The sequence below is a fragment of the Ctenopharyngodon idella genome, chromosome 4 (genome assembly GCF_019924925.1).
Source record: "Ctenopharyngodon idella isolate HZGC_01 chromosome 4, HZGC01, whole genome shotgun sequence".
NCBI lineage: Eukaryota > Metazoa > Chordata > Actinopteri > Cypriniformes > Xenocyprididae > Ctenopharyngodon > Ctenopharyngodon idella.
This window is the reverse complement of record NC_067223.1, coordinates 6,206,795-6,230,044: the sequence shown is the minus strand read 5'-3', so window position 1 is coordinate 6,230,044 and position 23,250 is coordinate 6,206,795. Positions and strand designations below refer to the sequence as shown.

General features: G+C 41.3%; 1 protein-coding gene and 1 long non-coding RNA gene across 13 annotated transcripts in view; one reads left to right on the top strand and one right to left on the bottom strand.

Moving 5' to 3' along the window:
* Positions 1-7,752: 7,752 nt before the first annotated feature.
* On the bottom strand, positions 7,753-9,666 carry lepb (leptin b). The gene is made up of 3 exons (XM_051892319.1): positions 9,543-9,666; positions 9,123-9,264; positions 7,753-8,477 (listed from the first exon to the last, which is right to left on the bottom strand). Exons 2-3 carry the CDS (start codon positions 9,258-9,260, stop codon positions 8,109-8,111), a joined length of 507 nt encoding a protein of 168 aa, XP_051748279.1. The 5' UTR covers positions 9,261-9,264; positions 9,543-9,666; the 3' UTR covers positions 7,753-8,108.
* LOC127511490 (uncharacterized) overlaps positions 9,630-23,250 on the top strand; it is a 226,293-nt gene continuing 212,672 nt past the window's right edge. For 9 of the 12 annotated variants that reach the window (XR_007930031.1, XR_007930041.1, XR_007930030.1 and 6 more), the window contains exon 1: positions 9,630-9,742. This is a non-coding gene — a long non-coding RNA (uncharacterized LOC127511490). The remainder of the gene's footprint in view (positions 9,743-23,250) is intronic. The other 3 variants (XR_007930036.1, XR_007930037.1, XR_007930038.1) reach the window with 3 other exon arrangements.

Sequence of the window (23,250 nt, the reverse complement as noted above, 5' to 3'; positions counted from 1 at the left end):
CTTATTTTGCAGTTTCATTGCTTTGTCCTAAGAGATATTACTAGAAAAAAAAAGACCAAGAAAAAGAACAAAGAGCATTTCCTATTGCTAAGTTGGTGTTTTAAAATATCAACATTATCAATGTAAATATTTCCACAAAAATTATCTATGTTGATTTCCACTGAACTAGTTCCTTAAAAGTAACAGCACTCTTTGAAATTGCGTCAAGAACAATAGCAAAGTCTCCCGGTAACTTAAATTTTTGAATTCAGTATATGATATTCAGTATATATGACGACAGATATCCATTGGAAATAACCAACAGCCTTACTAAAATAATCCCTATATTGAACCAAGCATGATAGAATAGTGATTTGTTTTTAAATAGTATGTCTTTGTTATTCCATATGAAAAAAGAAATGTGTGGTGACTGAGAAACTGTGCTTATATTTCCATGCTAGCAGGGCTTGTCTGTGAAAACTGGCCAATTTAACAGGGATTTTGTCAACAGAAAAATTACACTTCAACGTAAAGTGTATACCTTATTAAATATATAATTAGGAAATACATTCCAAAGACTTTCTCTATTCTTCATAAACTCTATCAAACATTTAAATTAGAAAGTGTACTATAATCTAAGACCTCAAGTCTCTCTTGCTCTTTAGTGTTGCAAACTGCATTTTTTAAATAATGTAGCTTCATATAAAGTCATAATGTATCTTCTATGTATCTAAATCCTAAATAGGAGGCACATCTAATTATAAAGATGTAACAGATCTAGATATACATTGTGCCTATACCATCCCAATTGACAATAATACCATCCCAAATATTGATATACCCCTCATTAGCCACAAATTAAATTTCTTTTTTGTTTCTCAATAATTGGCTCAAAATGTTACTGACTCATTTGTACAAAATACTACACAGAATTATGTTAAATATTCTCTGTTTCTGTAGACTAGAGGAACAAACTCTGAGGGGAAACAATACAGAATTATTGAAATTTATTTTAAGGCCTGAAACAGCAGTGAATACGTCAATATATCTAATTATCAGTGTTTTCTGAGTGATCAGGAATTTACTTACAACTGTTATGAACATCCCAACTCAGAACAAACTCCTGAATTAGCCAATGAATGCACTTTCATTTACCACACACAATGTCCAAAAGCATAAAGTAAAAGTCAATATTAAGCAACAAAACACTCATATTGCTGTGCACAATGCTTGGAATTCACTTTTTAAAAACTCGGTCTAAAGCAGCTTGGGTCATTAGCATTAATTAATCCACCTGTTAGTGGTTACCACATGACACATGACAACTAAAATAGTTGTTGAATATGATAGCCTATGCTTTGACCATTTGTTATCATGGTGGTTTATAGCTGACTTTATCAATTTTGTTGTTTTACTCCATCTATCTTTGTGACCATCCGTCCTTATATTTATGAAATCCATCTTTCAAATACAGAATATTACTTTTAAACTGCAAGTAGCCTAAATAAATCATAACAGGGTGCATTTGATTTAATAATCTGTTGATTTTACAATTCTTAAGGCAAGACACCAGACACCAGGTGAACAGGGTCAAATTCTGAAATGTTGTTTAAATATGCATATAAATTGTTATATAATTAAATGTGTGTGTTACAGGACAGAAGGGAGCGGAGACACAGGTAAGGATTAACAGGTTTATTTCAGGTAAGCAGAGCGTGCGAAGAGTGCAGGTGAGTGATGGCAGATGAATGGGTCGATGAGCCGATGAACTGGAAACTGATACTTGTCTGTGTTCTCTAGGGAGCGTGGATACCGGGAGACGAGGAGCAGATGAACACACAGGAGAAGCACAGGAGACGAGGAGACACTGGGAATCACTGAAGACGCTGGAGATAGGTAAGTAGTCGAGTAGGGAGTCCTGGAGGTAAGTGAACACTAGTATGTGTTAACGAGACCGGACAGTGACTGAGTGAACTGGCGTGACTTATATGTGGCTGTGGTGATGATTGAGAATGAGCGTCAGGTGTGGCTTGTCAGTACTCAGGAGAGGGAGTGCGATGTGATTGGGTGAGTGTAGAGCCTGGCGTGTCTGTGACATTACCCCCCCCTCCACGGTCCGCTCCTGAGGACCGCGGACCCCGACGTCGTGGTGGTCGACCTCTGCCTCGGGGGCCTGGCTTGCTGGGGTGTCTGGCGTGGAAGTCGTCAAGGAGGCTGGGATCTAGGATATCATTCCTCGGGACCCATGAGCGTTCTTCGGGGCCATAGCCTTCCCAGTCGACCAGGTATTCAAGGGACCCACCACGACGTCGGGAGTCCAGGATATCTTTCACCTGGTAGGCCACCCCGTCTTCTGCGATGAGTGGAGGAGGGGGATCTTCGGGGTCGCCAGGCTCTGTGGAGGGAAGAACAGAGGGATGGTGAGGCTTCAGGAGTGACACATGGAAAACTGGGTGAATTCGATACTCAGGAGGGAGTTGCAGGTGATAGGTGACGGGGTTGACTTGCCGGATGATGGTGAAGGGGCCAACGAATCTAGGACTCAGCTTTTTACAGGGCAGGCGCAGCTTGATGTCCCGGGTTGACAGCCAAACCTTCTGCTCTGGTTGGAAGTTGGGTGCGTGGGAGCGTCGAAGGTCGGCTGTCAACCTGCGTCTGCGTAGGGCTCGCTGGAGTTGCAGATGTGCTGAGTCCCAGACCCTCTCGCTCTCCCGGAACCAGTAATCCACCGCCGGAACGTCTGATGGTTCCCCATCCCAGGGGAAAAGCGGGGGCTGGTAGCCGAGCACGCATTGGAAAGGTGTAAGGCCTGTAGTGGGTTGACGAAGAGAATTCTGGGCGTACTCGGCCCAGCCCAGGAATTGGTTCCAGGAGTCCTGGTGGCCGTGACAGAAGGTACGCAGGAAACGGCCGATCTCCTGTATCTTCCTCTCCGTCTGCCCGTTCGTCTGTGGATGGTATCCGGAGGAGAGACTTATGGTCACACCTAGGAGTTTGAAGAAGGCCTTCCAGACTCGGGAGGTGAATTGGGATCCACGGTCTGATACAATGTCTTCAGGTAATCCAAAGTAGCGAAATACATGGTTGAATAATAGTTCTGCCGTTTCCATGGCAGTGGGGAGTCCAGGCAGGGGAATTAAACGACAGGACTTGGAAAAGCGGTCGACGATTACCAGCACACATGTGCATCCATCGGAGACAGGAAGGTCGGTGATGAAATCCACTCCTAGGTGCGACCAGGGACGAGTGGGAACGGGCAGAGGCTGGAGTTTTCCGGAGGGAAGATGGCGTGGACTCTTGGAGACGGCACATTCCCTACACCCTTGCACGTACCTTCTGACGTTGGATGTCATGTTGGGCCACCAGAAGCGCTGTTTTAACAGCGAGAGGGTTTCGTTGACCCCGGGGTGGCCAGTGCCCAGTGAAGTATGGGTTGAATGGATGAGGGGTGTGCGTCGTGACCGGGGTACATACTTCAATCCGGGGGGACAACCCGGCGGAATGCTGGTGGAGGCATTGGACTCGGGGAGCGTCTCTTCCGACCAGGATATGGGACTTACTATGAGTCTTTCGGGGATGATGGGCTCTGGATCCTCGTTGCTCTCGTCGAGGCTGTGGATACGAGATAGGGCATCGGCCTTCACATTCTTCGATCCGGGACGGTAGGAGATGGTGAAATTAAATCTCGTGAAGAACAGAGCCCATCTGGCCTGGCGGGGGTTTAGTCTCTTGGCTTCACGTAAGTATCCTAGGTTCTTGTGGTCAGTTAAGACAACAAAAGGGTGTTTGGCTCCCTCAAGCCAATGCCTCCATTCCTCTAGGGCAAGCTTGATGGCGAGGAGTTCGCGGTTGCCGATGTCATAATTGACTTCCGCCGGGTTGAGTTTCCTGGAGAAGAAAGCGCATGGATGGAGTCTGCTGGGATTCCCCTGCTGCTGGGATAAGACCGCTCCCACTCCGGTGGTTGAGGCGTCAACTTCGACGATGAAGGGGAGCTCAGGGTCAGGGTGAGCCAGGAGGGGAGCGGTCGTGAAGGCGGTTTTGAGGGCCTCAAAGGCTTGGGTGGCTGCTGGGGTCCAGGACAGAGACTTGGGCTTACCACGGAGGAGGTTGGTGAGTGGACCGGTGATGGAACTGTAGTGCTGGATGAAACGGCGGTAGAAATTGGCAAATCCTAGGAATCTTTGTAACTCTTTAATAGTGGAGGGAATGGGCCATTCTTTTACAGCTGTGACCTTCCTCTCGTCCATGCGGACGCCACTGTGGTCGATATTGTAGCCGAGGAATTGCACGGAAGGCTGATGGAAGGTGCACTTCTCGGCTTTCAGGAAGAGGTGGTAATCTCTCAGGCGTTGGAGGACCTCCGCAACGTGTCGGCGATGTTCGGCCAGGCTCCGGGAGTAGATCAAAATGTCGTCGATGTAGACCAGGACAGACCGGTGCAGGAACTCCCGGAGCACCTCATGCATGAAGTCTTGGAATACGGAGGGGGCGTTGACCAGGCCATACGGCATAACAAGATATTCATAGTGGCCGGTAGGTGTCACGAAGGCGGTCTTCCACTCGTCCCCCTCACGTATTCTGATGAGGTTGTACGCGCTGCGGAGGTCCAGCTTGGTGAACACAGTGGCGCCGCGTAGATGTTCCAGGGCTGCTGGGACGAGAGGAAGGGGGTAACGGAATTTTATGGTGATTTGGTTGAGTGCTCGATAATCAATGCAAGGCCGCAAGCCTCCGTCCTTTTTGGCCACGAAGAAAAAACTAGAAGCAGCAGGGGAAGTGGATGGTCGGATGTAACCTTGCTTGAGAGCCTCGTCGATGTACTCCTCCATGGCTTTCTCCTCCGGGACGGATAGGGAGTATATCTTCCCTCTGGGCACTGGCTCACCTGGGATGAGGTCAATGGCACAGTCCCATGGCCGGTGAGGAGGCAGCTTGGAGGCTTGCTTAGGACAGAAGACATCTCTGAAGTGGGAGTAACAGGCTGGGATGTCCGTGGAACGTTTCTCGAGAGGGCTTTCCACTGTGGTAGCCCCGACTTGGATTTCATGGGAACTTGGAGAACTGGGCGCTGGGAGTTCGGGAAAACAGTCCTGGAAACATTGGTTACCCCACTTCAGGATCTCTCCTGTCCTCCAGGAGATGGTGGGGTTGTGCTGCTCAAGCCATGGGCGCCCTAGGATCACGTCAGATGTAGACTCCTCCAGAACCAGCAGCTGTATCTCCTCGGTGTGAAGCACTCCCACTTGGAGACGGAGAGGTCCCACGCTGTAACGTACCTTCCGTAAAGGTTTTCCTGTTATCGCGTGGATCTGGTAGATCTTCGGCGTTGGGGTGGTCTTGAGACGCAGCTGGCGACAGAGGGCTCCGGAGATGAAGTTTCCAGCTGACCCAGAATCGAGGAGCGCACTGGCTGGAAGACAAAGTTCAGCAGCAGTAAGTGTTACTACAATTGTGAGTGGTTTCATTTTATTTAGAGTGGGCAGGACGGCACTCACCAAAAATCGGGCAGGACGTAAAGGGCATTCAGCGATATAATGCCCGGCACCACCACAATACAAACAGAGATTCTGGGTCAGCCTCCTCTGTCGCTCAGCTGCTGAAAGGCGTGAGTGCTCAACTTGCATATTATCGTTTGCTGGTTCTGGGGAGCTGACGGACTCTGGCTGGCGGGAAATGGAGGGGAATAGCGGCTGGCCCTGGTGCTCTTCTAAGCACAGCTGCATACGAGTGGCGAATCTGATAGACAACTGAATGAATTTCTCGAGCCCGATGGAATCCTCGTATGCAGCGAGATGCAACCGCACACGGGGATCGAGGCCTTGACGATACGTGGTTATTAAGGCCTGCTCATTCCAGCCACTAGCAGCAGCGAGGGTACGAAACTGGAGGGCATAATCAGACACAGTTAGTGCACCTTGCTTTAAATTGCATAATCTCTCACCAATCGACGAGTCCCAGGCGGGTTTTCCAAAAACTTCCTTGAAGTGGGTTGTAAAACTTGACAAGGATGATACAACGGGGTTGTTTAGGCTCCAGAGAGGTTCAGCCCATCGCAGTGCTTTCCCGTGAAGCTGAGAGATTATGAAAGCCACTTTTGAACGATCGTCTGGGTATAAGTGCGGTTGCATCTCCAGGACCAGCGAACATTGCAGGAGAAAACCGTTGCAATCCACGCCAGACCAGAGAAGGGCGCCGGTTTGGCCATGGGACTGGCAACCACGGGAGGTGAAGGAGCTGTGGCGGTGGATGCGGAAGTGTTCGCTGGTGGCGTTGTCATGGAGGTGCTGGTGAAGGTGCGACGAAGTGCATCGACCAGCTCTTGAATGGGATCCGGGGTGCTCATGCTGTTACCTGGACGGTGTTGGTCCGGTCTTCTGTTACAGGACAGAAGGGAGCGGAGACACAGGTAAGGATTAACAGGTTTATTTCAGGTAAGCAGAGCGTGCGAAGAGTGCAGGTGAGTGATGGCAGATGAATGGGTCGATGAGCCGATGAACTGGAAACTGATACTTGTCTGTGTTCTCTAGGGAGCGTGGATACCGGGAGACGAGGAGCAGATGAACACACAGGAGAAGCACAGGAGACGAGGAGACACTGGGAATCACTGAAGACGCTGGAGATAGGTAAGTAGTCGAGTAGGGAGTCCTGGAGGTAAGTGAACACTAGTATGTGTTAACGAGACCGGACAGTGACTGAGTGAACTGGCGTGACTTATATGTGGCTGTGGTGATGATTGAGAATGAGCGTCAGGTGTGGCTTGTCAGTACTCAGGAGAGGGAGTGCGATGTGATTGGGTGAGTGTAGAGCCTGGCGTGTCTGTGACAGTGTGTTAATTTGTATACATTTCCAGAACATAAATCTAAACACTGGATAAAACCAGATTGAAAATTGTTTCATTTTGTTAACATATTCAAGTTCAAGGTTTTTACCACTTTTTATCACTTCATAAATCTGAAAAAACAGCCATGTTTTTAGGAATAAAATTTTATAGAAACCTGGCAAACCTGGCCTATATGAACAAACCCCTCTATAAAAACCTTCACAATATAGATAAGAATAAAACTGGAACATTTGGTGTAAGTGGTGAAGTGGACTCATTTTGAGAAAACGGCCTTTAAAGATTTGCAATTGAAATCTAAAGACAAGTTATGGAAGCATGAACAGTTTCTAGACAAATCATGTCTTTTGGAATTGCTAATGTTACTGCATCACATCATCACAAATAACTTAAGAACTAAATATATTACTCCAAACAAAATTACAATAAGAAATGTATACATTTGCTGTGAAAAAATTATTTCACTCATGCTTTGTCTTTTTTACATTTTAATATAAAATAAGAAGTGGGCTTGTTAGGGCTTCTTCTTCTTGTTTTATGAGAAATCCTGGTAGCACTTTATTTTACAGTCCTGTTCCCCATGTACATATGTACTTATTACAGAAATTATAATAACTGGGTAGTAACTAGGTACTAACCCCGAACCTACACCTAAACCTAAACTTAACCCTTGTAGTTACCTTATATTACTCAGTATTTTAATAGGTAAGTACACTGTAAGTACACGTACTGTAAAATAAAGTGCAACCGAAATCCTTTCAAATAATACATGTATGAGTCATTGTCAAGTAAACCTTAAAAACATTTCAAAATCACACATTTTGATCAGATAAAGTCTAAAATATATAATATAAAGTTCTTTTTCTGACCTAATACTTGTGTATTGACTTTTTTCTCTGTTTCAAAGATAAGAAAAAGGAATGTAGAGGGTGTTGATTTTTGTGAAGATAATTTATTGTCTTAAAAATTCTTTTAAAAAACCCAACATACTACCAGTTTCACAATCCTCCTGTATTCATGTCTAATTAACATAGAAAATACAATAAACAGCTACAGGCAAGTTCAAATTTCTCAGTGCTACAAAACGTCATCATGTGCTAAAATATTAAAATATAGCTTAGAAAATAGAAAGTCGTAGTGTAAAAGACATTAAAAAAAAAACAAATTGGAAAATTCAAGAAGTATGAATCAAGTCTAATAAGTTATAATATAATATTTCGAGAACTACTCCTTGCATGTGCATTTTTGAGAGTGATGCATAGAATGAATGATGCATGGCTTACACATTTCAGAATAGAAACATCTCAGCCACGTCTGTGTCTTTACACCATTTTAGTTTGTCCATGTTCAGGCAAAGCTTTTCCAGGTACCTCTGGAGCTCCAGGAGGTACAGGTAGTTGGAGGTAACGGGGAAGGCTGCTTCTTCTTTGTGCACTGGGGTCTCGGGGTTGGGCAGGGTGCATCCCTGCGAGGTGGCCAGTCCCTCCAGCGTGCTCAGGAGAGTTTCCAAGTCCACTTGGACCTGCTGTAGGTGCTGGGCTGGAGGCACTCGCAATCTCAACTGCAGGTAGCTCAAGTGAACGTAAATAGAAGTGAGACCATCAATGGGTGTGTCAATGTCAGGGCCAAAATCAATCTCTGGAGACATCTGGAAGTGCTGTGGAGACAGATTTAGAGATTTATAAATAAGCTTCCCATAGTTTAATTATTAAATTTAATTTTCTGTACAATGACAATGCAGAGCTTGACTTGAATTTCCCACTGTGCAAGAGTTTCTTTTTTCCACAAAAGACAAAGACAAAGTTAGTTTGTGCTCATATGCTCCCAAAATGAAATGATAACATCAAGATGAATTGAATGCCAAAAATTAAAAATAAAGAAATTATTTTCTACTCATTGAATTACTAAATAGTGCATTCAAAAATAATCTTAAACAGCTCCAATTTGTTTTTTGTTTTTTTAAAAAAAAATATACTGATGAAACTATGAATTTACATTGCTACATAGAATATTAATCATAAAATATTATTATTATTATTATTATGTTTTTAAATGGCTGATAATTAAAACAAGCTTTGCTCCTGTTTCAATTATAGTTCACCCCAAAATGACATGACTATCATCATTTACTCATTATTCCAAACCTGTATGACTCTCTTTCTACTGTGGAACACAAGAGAAATTTATCTCGGAAAACTGCAATGGGGGGCAAAAATCTTCTTTTGTGTACCACAGAAAAAAGAAAGTATACATACAGGTTTGGAGTGACTTGAAGGCGATTAAATCACTGCAGAACATTTACCTCATCCTTGATTTTTTTAATTCGGCTGATGGTAGTTCGGGCCATGATTCGTATCCTGTCCTCTGTAGCTGTGGGTCGGCTGATGCTAACAGCCACCAGGGCTGCCATTAAGATGGAAAAGATCAGGGAAGAGTGCATCTTTCTGCAAAAGAACAAATCATATTGTCATATGTCATGTTTAATTGTATGCAGTATTAAAGTATCCAAATGTCTCAAAAACTTCTGTTTACATATACAAAAAAAAAAAAAAAAAAAAAAAAAAAAACTTAAATACAGTCGCCCTGTTAAGTACAGTACAACAATGAATTAAATTGTAACAAGAATTAATATTTGAATCAGTCTCATATGACATAAAGGTCATATTGGGATGTTTTATGTCCATGTGGACAAGAGCGTCTGTGTGAATGAGTGAGTGCTTACCTCTGGTGTGTTGATGTGCATATTGAGAAACTCAAGCAGGAATCTCCCTTTTATAGCCATGGATGATTGACTCATTGCCCCAGTGAATCACCCTGCACCGGTCTGCTCTGGTTTGCCCTTGTCGTCCACCGTAGTCGTGAAGCCTGTAGAAGACCCCATCCACAAGTTCTGGTCTGAGACATCATACCCAGGGGCTCCAGGTAAGGACACTTCCAGTAAAGTTGTGGTTAAATGACAACTGGGCTTTTTTTGTGTATTAGAGGATTTTTTCCCCCTCTGTAATGGCTTGTATGTTTATACACAGACCTTTATAGTGTGTCATCTTTTTTTTATACTGACATCCTTTTCCCTCCCAAATGTTTGGTTTCAGTTTATGTTTGAAGTGTTGTTCACTGAAACATCAGTTTTCACACAAATATTTGTCTCTGTAAGTTGAATATATAGGCAGTAAACAGAATGATCTAACATTTAAAGCTTCAGTAGTACTAATCAAGTTATTTATTGAAAAACACATTCAAATTAACGAGTTATTCAGGGTTAATTTGTAAAACGATTGCATGGAAAGAATATATTTGATATTAAAGTCTTGCTAGGAAACTGTCCTCTATCTCGTGTTTTAGAAAATGGTAGAAAACATCTTAGTAAACAGTCAGCAAATGTTGTATTGTTTTCTGTATTCACCCCCATGTTTCCATTTATTTATAATTGACTCTAAGTAGGCTAAAGATTTTTCTTCTATGGAAGGCCCTACATTTATACAAGGAGAAAAAGAACTAAAAGGAAAAATTACAACATTTAACAGCAATTTTACTTAATATTTACTGCTTATGAAATATTGAAGGACTTTTGAGCATAGTGTAAGTCACTAAATTATTTATTGTAGATAAAATGATGCACAGTAATGACCACAAATATTAGAAGCTGAAAAGAAAAAATGGTATCTTTAGTGTTGTTACAAGGCCTAAACATGCAGTACTGTACTTCAAATTAATCTGCAGTGCTTGAGGAAAAACTAGGCCTTGTGACTTCCTTGTGTTGTAACACTTGGGCAATAAGAAAGCCTGTATCCAAAGGCTTAGGCAGCTGACTTGTTGCCTTCCTGGCCTGTCAGTCAATGACTTTGCAGGCAGCATTTGCACAGGTAGCTCCTGAAACTGATTTCGGACAGGATTCTGATAGTCTAATGATCTAGGACTAAATAGAGAGAGCTTTGGTCATGACTAAGCTAATATTTAATTAATTTAGTTGTTCAAAAATATACATTTTTCTCATCAACTACAACTTTCAGATGCCGTTTTATTCATTTTTATTTTAACTGTCACAGAATCGAACGCACAGGATAGTGGACATCTATGCTGCCTTCAAGAATCGATCATATATAGGTATCTCAGTAGAAGGGATGTGACATAATCACAAGATTCGGACATACCTTGTTTACTTCCTACAGAACACTTGTCTCAGACAAGAATTTAGATTTAAATAATTAAACAAGGCTGGCTTGTGATGAGCACATTACAAATCAAAATGGCATTTGGCATGTTGTCGCCTGATAAATGTATGAATGTTTTTATGGACATGATGTTGATCAAAATGTGCTGTTTGTGACTTTATATCATTTCATACATACTTCATGACTTAGTCATGTTTCCAAATTTATTACTCAGTGAGTGTTTTTGTATTGCTACTTTTGAGCTATGATTTCCGAAGGTCTCATGGCCATTAGAGATTTTTTTTGTTTTGTTTTGTTTTGTTTTTTTGATTTGATGCAAAAATATTAAATAGACAAAGATCTTCTGGGTGGAAGGATCTTTATGGATTCTCTGGAAACTGTCTGGAATGGTGTTACATTCCTTTAATGCCCTGAACTGTGTGTTCATGATCATCCGTGTTTCCCGTCTTTCGTCTGTGTCTGAATACTTTTACGTGTGTTTGAATGAGTGTATGCGTGTGTGTCTGTGATGTAATTCCCGAAGGCTTCCAGTGTAAGTTCCTGGAAATTACAGGCTTTGGCATTCATTGGCTTCACATTGCTTTAGCTGAATGTTAGTTGAAAGTTGTTTTACTTTTCAAGAGATGAGCAAAGACTTGACGGTGGATATTTACAGCTGAATACAATACTGTATTGTTGCAATATGATATTTTTTTAATCTAAAGGTAGTGTATGTGCTGATAGTCACAGATGGCTTTCAATTCTGCTAAACACAATAAAGAGTGTATTGTCTTACATATACCAAGTAGTTTTTTATGTAATAGTATTTAAAATAGTACAGTGCTTCCCACAGGTTTGAAATATACTTGTGGTGTTAGCCGGGTGGAAAATCCTCCTATTACCCATGGCACAAAAATGGTTTACTACATGTGAAAAATAACAAATAATGTGTGATATTTAACAATATTTTTATTTACTGAAATTCATTTTAATTGCATAGGCTACTATTACATTTAATTACATACTAATATTATGCATTATTATGCATTGTAAATTAGGCTACAGCAAAATACAAAATTACAGCATTTAAATGATAGAGTTCTCTTTGCTTTGTCACTCTCTAAGTGAATGGGACACAGATTTTACTGATACTAGTAAAATCTATATATTGAATAATATGTGTCAAATGTTCTTAGTCTTTTCTTCCTGTGGGGGAGCCAGATACTACAATAGTTTACTATGAATTATTGGAAATGAATTTAAATACAACTTATTGTGTAACCAAAATACCAATAATGCCCAGAAGAAAAAAAAACGTAGCATGTGACTTTTAATTATAAACAAGCCCGAAATACACAGGGACTCTTATTTTGAAATGTCTATACTATTGCGGGCTGATTCTCATATGAGAGAGATAAAATATGCATTCCTTCAACCGTCTCTAAAACATATATAAAGGCCAGAGACATTGTCATAATTCATCAACTCGAGTTTATTAGTAATCGCTTGGCATAAATGTGCGCTATTCATTGATTGAGAATCACTTTGAAACAGTTTGAAGCGCTGTTGCACAAGCCTGTAGAACGCGCAACAGCGCCACCTTTGTAAAATATCGACCACGTCTCTGCAGTGCACATGGGAATGTCAGCAGGAGTAAACAGTTCTCACGCACACAGAACGAGCTGGTACGAAACATATAGGGCAAGGTAGTGATGGGTGCTTTCAAAACACTGCTTCATGAAGCTTCGAAACCTTTACGAATCTTTTGTTTCGAATCAGTGGTTCGGAGCGTGTTTCAAACTGCCAAAGTCACGTGATTTCAGTAAACGAGGCTTCGTTACGTCATAACTGTTTTGAAACGTTTCGAAATTTCAATGGTTCAGCGCTGGGGGCAATCTCTATGAACCCATGAATCATATGAATTCACTGAGATCGCAATCCTATTGGCTGGCGACAGCCTATGACATCATACTAGTACGACCAGAAAGTATACAAGGGGTGCCTAGAGAACATGTCATCCTCTTTTCGTCTTCAGGGACTGTTTTATTTGAAGCATGCTGTTCAAATCTATGTAAAAATGGCCCGTTAAAGCAAATGTTTCAAGCTGTGCACATGATCCGTGTCATAAATATTTGACACTCGATAACACAAGACTTTGTGTTCTTTGATAGGTGCTCAGTTTCTGAGGGAGCTGCTGGCGTACACTGTGAGCATTTCCTGCTGAGGAAGCTCCACTCTCATTTGTCTCTCTTCTCGAAGGAAGAGGGACAGGCTTCTGTGCCTGGTAGCTCGGGTCCTGCTCATGCTGAGGCGGAAAGGAGACTGAGATCATAGGGCTCACAGAGGGAGCTCGCTGAAGAGTTTGAGACACGTTAATCTCTCGCATGCTTCAGCGGCTGACGAGAGTGTTTTGCTGAGTGAGGATGCGTTGTCTCTTGCATCCTCAGGATCATTAGACAGTGCTTTGCTGTCATCATGCAGAAAGAGCAAGAGATGGCTGTTGAGGGTAAAAAAGCAAGACATCCGAGCCCTCGTAGCCGCTCTGCCCCGCGTAAAACGAGTTGTTGTTATGGAGCGCGCCGTCACACAGCCAAAGTGCAGAGACCGCTCATGTAAGATTTGGAAACACGAACGGTTTCTTTCCAGCCATAACTCCCCAGCTTCTGTGAGCTCTTGAGACTTTTGCGTACAATCTTGTGGTTAAAAAACAAAACAAAAACAATGACTTGAAAGCTCCAGCCCTGCCCTTATATGGCAGGACATACGTGGCAGCAGGTGATGCTGCACTGCACAAGCGACCTGCTGAAAGACTGGACCTACATTGAAATCTTGTAAAAAAAAAAAAAAAAAAAAAGTGCCAGTCCGGGTCTCCCCAATCCTTTGAGTGAGTTGGCCTCCTCTTGTTTAGAGGGTCTTTCTAAAAAGCTGAAGCCACTGCTCTACTGAGCTCCAGAGAAGATCACGATTTCAAGTGTATGGCCCTCTTTAGGCCTTTAGTGGAGTGATTTCCTCTCACTGAGAGAGTTTTGAGGCACTATGCTGAAGCCTCTGCTCCCCCGAGCTCCAGTTAAATCATGACTTCAAGAGCTCGGCCCTCTGTGGGCCGCCTTGACAACCACCCTGTGGTGAGTGAGCTGGCTTCCTCTCGTCTGAAAGTCACTACGTCGAAGTTGCCGCTTTATTGAGCTCTGGGTAGATGATGTCCTAAGTGTTGGCCCATCGTAAGGCCACCCTGACAATCACCCTGTGGTGAGTGTGTGGGCCTCCTCTCATTTAAAGAGTCATTTTTCTGAAGCCACCGCTTCACAGAGCTCCAGGTGGACAGTTCCTCTGTAGTGAGTTGGCCTCCTCTTGCTTAGAGAGTTGTTAGGCCGAAACCTCCGCTCCACTGAGCTCCAGGAAGGTCATGAATGAGTGTTGTTAGGCTTCCTCTCATTTATAGAGTGAAAAGCACTATGCTGGAGCCTCTGCTCTCTAGAGCTTTAGTTAGTAGCATTATCTAGCTTGTGGCCTTTTAGAGCAGGCTCTCCTGTGAAAGCTCCTTGATTGTATCCATCCTAGGCCTCTTTCGTGGAACTTCATCCTGTTGAGTCCTCCAGAGCTTAGCTCAGACAGCAACCTGTCTTGGAGCGAGAATCATTATTTGTTCAGGCCTCCACCCTTGAGCTTTGTCTTGGGTTAAACTGATATTAACTCCCCTTGTTCAGGGTCCTCTAAGAATGCTTCACTCCCAGGGCTCTGCGCCCTTTGTGTTCAACAACAATGATGCTCAGGTCGAGCCAACTAAGTACTCCCTCCTATTCAGGATGGAGTTCAGTACGCTCCCTTAGAGCTCAAGCATTAGCCCCGAGCCCATGCCCGTGGTATTCTGGAGTAGTAGGCCCTATATGGAGGCCTCCTCGACAGTGTGGTTGCATGTGTTCTGTACTCCCCTTGTTTAAAGGGTAGAAAGTGATATGCTGAGAACGTCGCTTGTGTAGCAATGTGAATGAGTATTCCAAGCCTACACACCCCTGGTGGCTATCTCTGTTAGGCTCGTTTCCAAGTAGTTGGCCCTCCTCGGGCCGCCTTGATGGTGATCCTCTGGATCGAACTACATTCCTAGCACTTCTAGCTAGTTTGAGTGTCCTGGTTCCCCAAAGTACATAGACTGAGTTCACGTTGCGGGCTCCACAGGAGCATCCCTGATTCTAGCCCCAGAGCTTGGTTGATACTCTACTTGGTCAAACCTAGGTAGTACTCCCCTTGTGTTAGAGGGTCATTCTGTGGAGAACCTCGCTCCTTGAGTCAGGTCAGAAGGTCGAAGGAATCACATGAGACCTCCCTGTTAGATCAGCTTTTTAGAGCTGTAGGTACTCCCTCGTTTGAGAGGATTGTCCTATAGAGAGCCTCGCTCCCTGAGTTTTGGTATGAAAGGTCGAGAGATTCTTGTGAACCCACTCAGTAGATCAGCTCTTGATAGAATAGGTAGACTCTTCACTTCACATGAAAAAGAAGTGCTCTGTTGGTCCAGGGTCGAGCAGAGTATCTCCCCTCATTTGTAAGGGTTTAGAAAGCACTTTGCTGAGTCCTGCTCCCAAGGATGCCCGTCTCTTTGTCCGGTGTGAGCTGGTTACTGCCTCTTCTGCAGTCCCTCTCATCTGGTTGCCTCTCATGAGGTAAGTATGGTAAGAGACTCTGTTTAGGAAACAGACAGGTTGTTGGCTAGACTAGGTCACAAGTCAGACCAGGTTAGCCTCCCAGGTGGCTCTGGGGGTTGACACTATGTCCGCCTAAAAGTGACTGGCCAAGGCTCCTTTTGGCCCCTGGCCATATTCTCTTAAAAGAACCCCCTCCCAGTGAAGGTGCTGGTTCCAAGCCCTTGAGCGGCCTTTGACAAGTCCTTCCGTTACTTTACGAAGGCACTTTTTCATTGAGGTGTGTAGCTTGGGCAGTGGCCGTAGGGAATACTGTCACTAACAGCCTAGTGTGTGACCAGAAAAAGGATGCAGTGCGAGTTCCCTCTCGAAAGGGAACGTCTCAGATTATGACTGTAACCCTGGTTCCCTAAGAACAGGGAACAAGACACTGCATCTCATAGCCATGCCTCTGGGTTGCCTGTTCAGTCCCTTCAGACGAAGAAGTGGATGACATGTTCTCTAGGCATCCTTCGGTTGCTTCAGGTACCAGTCACATGGAGGCGTTCCCCAAATTGTCTCAGGACGCAGTGTCTCGTTCCCCGAGACATTTTCTTCCCTCAATTGACATGTTTCCTAATTTTAAAATTTTTAAAAATATTTAATTTTTTTTTTTTTTCAAGTGAGTTCAAGTTCAAGTGAGTTCAAGATACTTTATCAATATTTTTGGTTTGTTTTCCCAGAAAAGTAAGACAGCTTTAATACATACTTCTGTTAAAAGATATCATATTATAGGTGTACAGAGACGACCTCAATGCTACCAGACATGGAGCAAAAGCCACACAATTCCAGTTTTGATTCTATGGGCTCTTAATGTGACTCTAGTCGGGACCCTGTGTGATTCAGCCGATTATCTCCCAAAGAAAACAGTGACTTGACAGACTTTTTGCCAAACAAAAGGCTTTGTGTCAGTTCCAGCACTGTTACCGTAAACCCTAATTGGTTTTGTTCATTGCAATATGTATTTATTTTCTATTCAGATAAAATTCTACAGAATTTCATGTCAACTGTTTTGTCTTTTTGGTTTAGTTACTGAAGAAATAATTTGATAGGTTAATGCTAATTCATGTTTTAATCACAAACTCATTGGCACACTCACTCAGACTCGCACGTAACCACATGCCACATGCTTTTAGAGTCTCTGTGTGTGATAATGAGGATTTGAGATCCAGCTCTGACCTTTTGTTTTCACTTACTGGTAGTCCATTTGGCCCCTTCATGCTCTCAGACACTGTCAGTTTGATCACACATTAATTCACGCTACATTGAGATCCAGTAATGTGTAAGAGATGGAATCAATGGATGTGATACACTCTTGGATCTGAAATACAGAATGTTGTGTGTGTTTGCACACACATACTGTATGTGCTACATAGACATACAAATGCTACTGATCAAACATAAAACAAATTAATTAATGTGTCTCATGATCTTAAACATTTTGATTTGAGCACAAATTTTTGTAGTTGGTTTTGTAGACAAATGTGCCTAAATTTATTTACAAAACTAAGATTTTATTCTTAAATGGATGAGCTAAAGGAAAAGCAGCCAACATTAAGCACCTCGTGATTTTATTTTTTGAAATGTATTTAATCAAAATTTTTTTAGATGATTTTTTGGTCACTACATAATTCTCATGCATGTTTTCATTTCAGTTGTTTCATAGTTTATTCTATTATCCTTAAATATGGAAAGGTTTATGCACATGTTCAACTCTGACTGACATATTTGCTCTTCCCGTAAACTGACAGTTCATTAAACCTCTGCTTGTTTTTTTTTCTTTTCAATTTTAATGTGACGCATATTCATTTCCTGTCCTTTTCCCAAATTTACTGTCAGAGGTTAATCCCAGATATCCAATCTGACGGCAGTTCGGGAGACTGACACAGATTTATAGCATCATTCATAAAAGCCTGAGGATTTTAATCGTCACAGCTTCCTTTGGTCATCATTACTGTGCGAATAAACTGTTAAAGAACATGAGCCAGCAAAAACAGTGGGAAAACAGCAATTTCCTGTATTTAATAGTCTGTTAGATATTCTTTAATGAGTAGAAATTGTAGAAAAAAAGAATCATTAGAAAGGTATTCACATAAAATCCACTGGTGCATGTTTCCTCCTCCTTGGGTGTTTTCTACAACAGAAATGCTCATTATGTCATTGGGGGAAAATGGTGGAATAACTCATGAAGATATTATTTTTGGTTTTTCATAAATCATGTGGTCTTGTGGGTCATGTGATATTGTTTCTCGAGGATTAAGAGTCTGTTTATGTATTTGGTTTGATTCTGCTCAGTCAGCTTGGATACAGTTATCATGACTTGCACTTTGTCCAGGATTTCCATCTGTTTATGATTAAGTGGCAGACACCGAGAAATATTTCTGCGTATAATTTCCAGATCAGCACTGATCAGGGATACAGCCTACTTTTGTCCCAACCAAACTTTGCAAAACCATTCTGTTGGGGGTGGGGGGTGAAGGAGGGTCTTATCTGGAAATCATGTGCTGCATGATGAAAGCAGGATATGTAAAACTCTCCAAATATGGACACCTAAGTGTGCATGGGATTCGGCATGAAGGATGCATCCTGTATTTAACAGCAAAGAATAATCAGAATGAAACTGGTTTTATTTATTCCAAATGCATTCATTTTTATTGCCATTGTTGTTGATGTATTTCACAATACTGCTGCACAAAGTAGTTGAGTGCTAAACACTGGCTCACAGTATGATTGCATGTACTGATTTCATCAAGTGTGGTCACCTCCAGCATTTGTAAAATATCACAGCATCGCACTGCTCTAGAGAATCTCCTGAATAGGTCAGCAAATATACAAATTTGCCAAGATATCTGTTTAGGCAGATTGTTTGTCTATTTTTGTGAAGATCAGATCAAATTTTGAAAACAGGAGGTTACATACTTTTTCCTGCAACTGCACCTTTGATGGATGAACACTTATTTATGGGTATATTGTACTTTTTTCGGTACATAATAGAACTGAGCCTGCAGAGCTATGAAAAGTGCTATACAAGTAAATTGTAATTAATTAAATAGAAACTGAAGCAAAGACAAATCTCTACCAACTCTTAGATCAAACTATATATTTATTTTTAACTTTTTTCTTTGATTATTCGAGCAAAAAAGTTTAGTGTATTTCATCCATTTGGCTCATTTTAAAAATGGTGGGTTTAAAAAGTGGGAAAAACCTCACTGTTTGATGAGAAGAGAAATTATTATAACTTAGAGGATAAAAACTGACCAGTAAGCTCTCCCTTAGTTTCAATTATTGCAGTTGGTTTCTCTTGAAATGAAAATGTGAGCGCACTGCTCAATTTGACCTGTAGGAGGTTTCACTGAGTCAGGTTTCAAATACGAGAGAGAAACCAGAAGATCAGGGTAAATACAAATGAGTCAAGAGAGTGGGAGGGAATAGTAGAACAGAGAGAAAGGATATTCCCTCATAAAAAAGAAAATGTAGACTGAATTGTCCAATATGAACTAAATGTTTCTCTATTTTTGTTCATAAGAAGGGCAGGATATAAGACAGTTATGAGTGTCTACCTGCAACCTTTGCATCACATTTATTCATTTAGCAGATGCTTTCATCCCAGTCAACTTACAAATAAGCAATGCAACAACGAAATGACAGTTTGATCATCATTTGGCCAGAAAGCGTAGGTTGTGTGTCCTGTTTTTGTGCTCTAATTGCGGAGATTGGCATCCTGGGCTTGTTGGATTCTGCTAGTTTGTGTGGTTTAAGCACACATAGTCATTGTGATTTATTTCTAACGAGAACCAGTATTATAACAAAACATTTCATTTCAGAATTTTTCTTGTAAATACCTAAAAGTGTACTTGACACTGTGAGGTCCACACAGCGAGAGAGATAAGAATGCAGGAAAGATTCACACAACACTGAAATACACCAAACGTCAATGTTTTAATTACAACTTTTGGTTACATTTAAAACAAAATACCATTATTAAAGAATAATTCAATAACTGATTAAAATAAAATCTTTATTAGCAAATTTAAAACTTCTAACAACGTCTACAGTAGTGACTTCATTAGGTCCGTTACAACATGGAAACCCAAAAAGTGGTTCCACAACAGTACGTCCTATGCTGATGACATCGGCGAAGCACTGCTCCATTTCCCAAGGCTAAATGGTGACACAAATTGTGTGCCATGTTTTTGGATCATAATTCAAAAGGACTAACCCCGTCTCCAATATGAGGGTCACATTGTCTTTAGAAGGATTATGTGTTTATATATAAAAAAAGGAAACAGGAAATACTGAAAAAAGATTACATTCTCTAAATTCTCAATTTGATGTAATGTCATAAATCTTGTCTTTATGAGTTTACAGGTTTCTCTGACACTCTCCTGCTAATTGGAGATTTGATACCTATATTTATTAAATCTTAATTTGGGTGAACCTTATTTAAACAGACTGTCAAGCATATGGTCTCCCTTTTTGTGAAGTGCACGATCTCCCAGAGAAGAACGGAGACAACGGAAAGGCCTGCGGACAGTAGAGTCACATGACCAAAGCACTCAGTTGGTGTCCCAGTAAATGGGCAGGAAGTTATGGGGATAAATGCTCTTGGCGAAAAAGCACAATAGCAAGATGCCCATGGACCTGGCTGAATACCCAACTGTCATATCTTACGGCTGTCATAGGCACCAAAAGAGAGAAGCTGCCATTTATATAAGGTCTTTATGACCCATTTAAGCTTTTTCTTCTGTGCGTTTTTTGTCTTTTCAGTACTTTTCTATATTGTATTATATAATACATTATATGAATGACAGTCATTTTTAATAGAATATATAGGATAATTTATAAAACAGAATCAAATTGTAAAGGAAGGAGAAAGGTAATGGATTATGTGATTACTGTTTCTCCATCCATAGAACAGAAATGTTAAAATGAACATAGCACTTTTATTAATCTTCTCAAAGGTTTTATAGGCTAATAAATGTCTTTTTTTTTTTTTTTTTTACATAGAGTTTACAAACAGTAAATTGCAACTGAAAAACTAAATATGTGATATACTCTATATATTAATGTACTGTTTTATGTTTAAGAAACTAGTGCAGTATTGATCAATATGGATGGAATGGTCCATTTTATTACACTTTTTGAGAAAAAAAAAGGTCCCACTTTATATTAGGTGGCCTTACTATGTACTTACATTTAAATTAATCATTTGATACAATGCACTTATTGTGTACATACATGTTTTTAGATTGTACTTATATAAAAAATACCTGCATGCAAATACATTTGTAATTACATTTTTAACTACACTGTTGACCCATCCCTTATACCTTAACCCACCCTTAAGCCTACCCATACCACAATTTATACACAATATGAACACAATAAGTACACTGTACTTATTTTTTGATGAAAGTACATAGTACTTAAGGGCCACCTAATATAAAGTGGGACCAAAAAAAAAAAGGCCTTATTTAATTTGAACTGATTTCTTACATCTTTCAATTACTATACATTAATATAATCTAATTGAGCAGTATCAATTACTCTGACCAACAAGTAAAAGTTAAGATATGGTTGTTTTCAGATTGAGGATGCTAAATGCATCACAGTTCATGTTGTGCGTCACATTTGTGGCGAGGGCTGTGCCTTAATTTCTGGTTCTGTTTCAGTTCTCCTTCACCTACTGTTTTTTTAAAAATTTTTTATTTAAGACAGGATTTTAGTTTATTTTAGATAGAAAGACAAATTATTATATTAAAACGTACATGGTCTGTAAATCTTCCAGAACAAAATGTGTTGCTGGATCTATGCAAAATACTGTACCATGATGTTTATGGCTGTTTTAGAAATCCTTAAGGTTAATTTGTTATTAAACGTGGATCACCAACTGTTTCTTTTTTCAAAACAACAAGAACAACAAAACTATGCTATGCAAAAAAAAGCAGTTTTTTCAGTAATCTGGGTTTTGATGGAAATTTTGAGAGCTTGATATATTTGTTAAGATGATGTGGTCCTCTGCAGATACTTTTTGGGGTAAGGGCTTCCTGGCTACTCGTTCAAGGAACAGCAAGCCCAGACCGCAAAAAGACCTGAAAAGGACAAGACAGGGACCTGGATATCAGCTTCGTATATCTGAACAGAGAAAGGGAGAAAGGGAAAGGGAGGGAGAGAGAATGAAATGTGAATGTCAGCCTTCTTTCATTAAGAAAATATTTCTCAAAAACAACAATGAACACACACATACACATATTTATCTGTCTATATCATGATAGGCTAACAATTTGAAACAGGAAAGGCTTTAATTTAAACTACTACAATTACACAATGTAAATGATTAAACTGCACAGAATGAGCGTCATTACTTGTCAGTTTCTTGCGCTCTTTGATTGTGCTCTAAATTGCCAACAATTTTTGTTTCTGTGGGTCGGTTGTTGCGTTTATGACGTGCAGCCCAAACTTCACGCGTCAGTCCACTTAAAACAACTACGCACCTCGTTCTCGCGCATAGTGTAAGAAACCAATTCCTGCAGCCCATATTCATCACTGTCATTTTTCCCATTTGCGCAAGTTCAAATAAAGCAAAATGCACCGAGACCGTCAGGTAACGAATTTGAAACGCCCTTTAATCCGATCCTTTGTAGCATCTCAGCATTGTATTCTGTGTCTTATTTGTTACCGGGCCAAAGATGGTTGGGGTCCAGCGGAGTAGATGACGTAGGCACCCGTTAGGCTTACCTCACTAAATGCGTCATATGTGTAAAAGTGTCGCCCTCCCATGCGCGCTCTCCTCCCTTTTCTGATTGCGCCTCTGCCACAATTCCTTTTAACGACTTTAGCGGGTTTTTTGTCTAGCATATCAACCACCCCATATCTAATGGGCCTTTATCCAAGACTTAAAATCATTTTAATCCGTGTTTGTCTACATGTTCAGATAGTATATCGTGTCTTGTGTGTAAATGACCATCACTGAGAGATGAAACACTACATACGTGCGTATGAAGAAACGCAAGGCAAACGTGGTGTATTCGGGTTGATTGAAGGAGGCGTGCTAATTAAACTGGTGCTGTCCGTTGTGCTGAACGGGCTGCTGTCCACGGTGCTGAAACCCACCCGCCGCGGTGAACGCCCTGTGCTGCACACACCCACAGTTTGTGGAAGAGATAGGGAAAGAAGGGGGTTTCGTCACACCGATGATACAAACAGGTGCTTGTAATCTGGAACATAAAATTTAACTTATTCAAAAATGAGAATATTAAAATCACTTTTTTGATTGGGTGTCTCCTTCTTTATCTTCTCTGTGTGTATAAGTGTAGTTGTTTTAGGGGTGTGTGCATGTGTGTAATATTCTCTTTTATTGCAAAGGTGTTTGCTTCCCATGCATGTTTGTAAGAATGGTTACATTTAATCAAGTATGTTGCACAAAATAGGAACATTTATAATACAATCCCATAGTACTTGTTGCTAATGCTTTTGCGCTACCCTAGTCGGGTTGGTGTAGTACCATTCATAAACCGTGTTCGTGTTTATGGAAGTAGATATGATTGTCTAATAATTTCAGTTCTATACATGCCACTGGCCCACACCTTTAGCTGTTTATAAA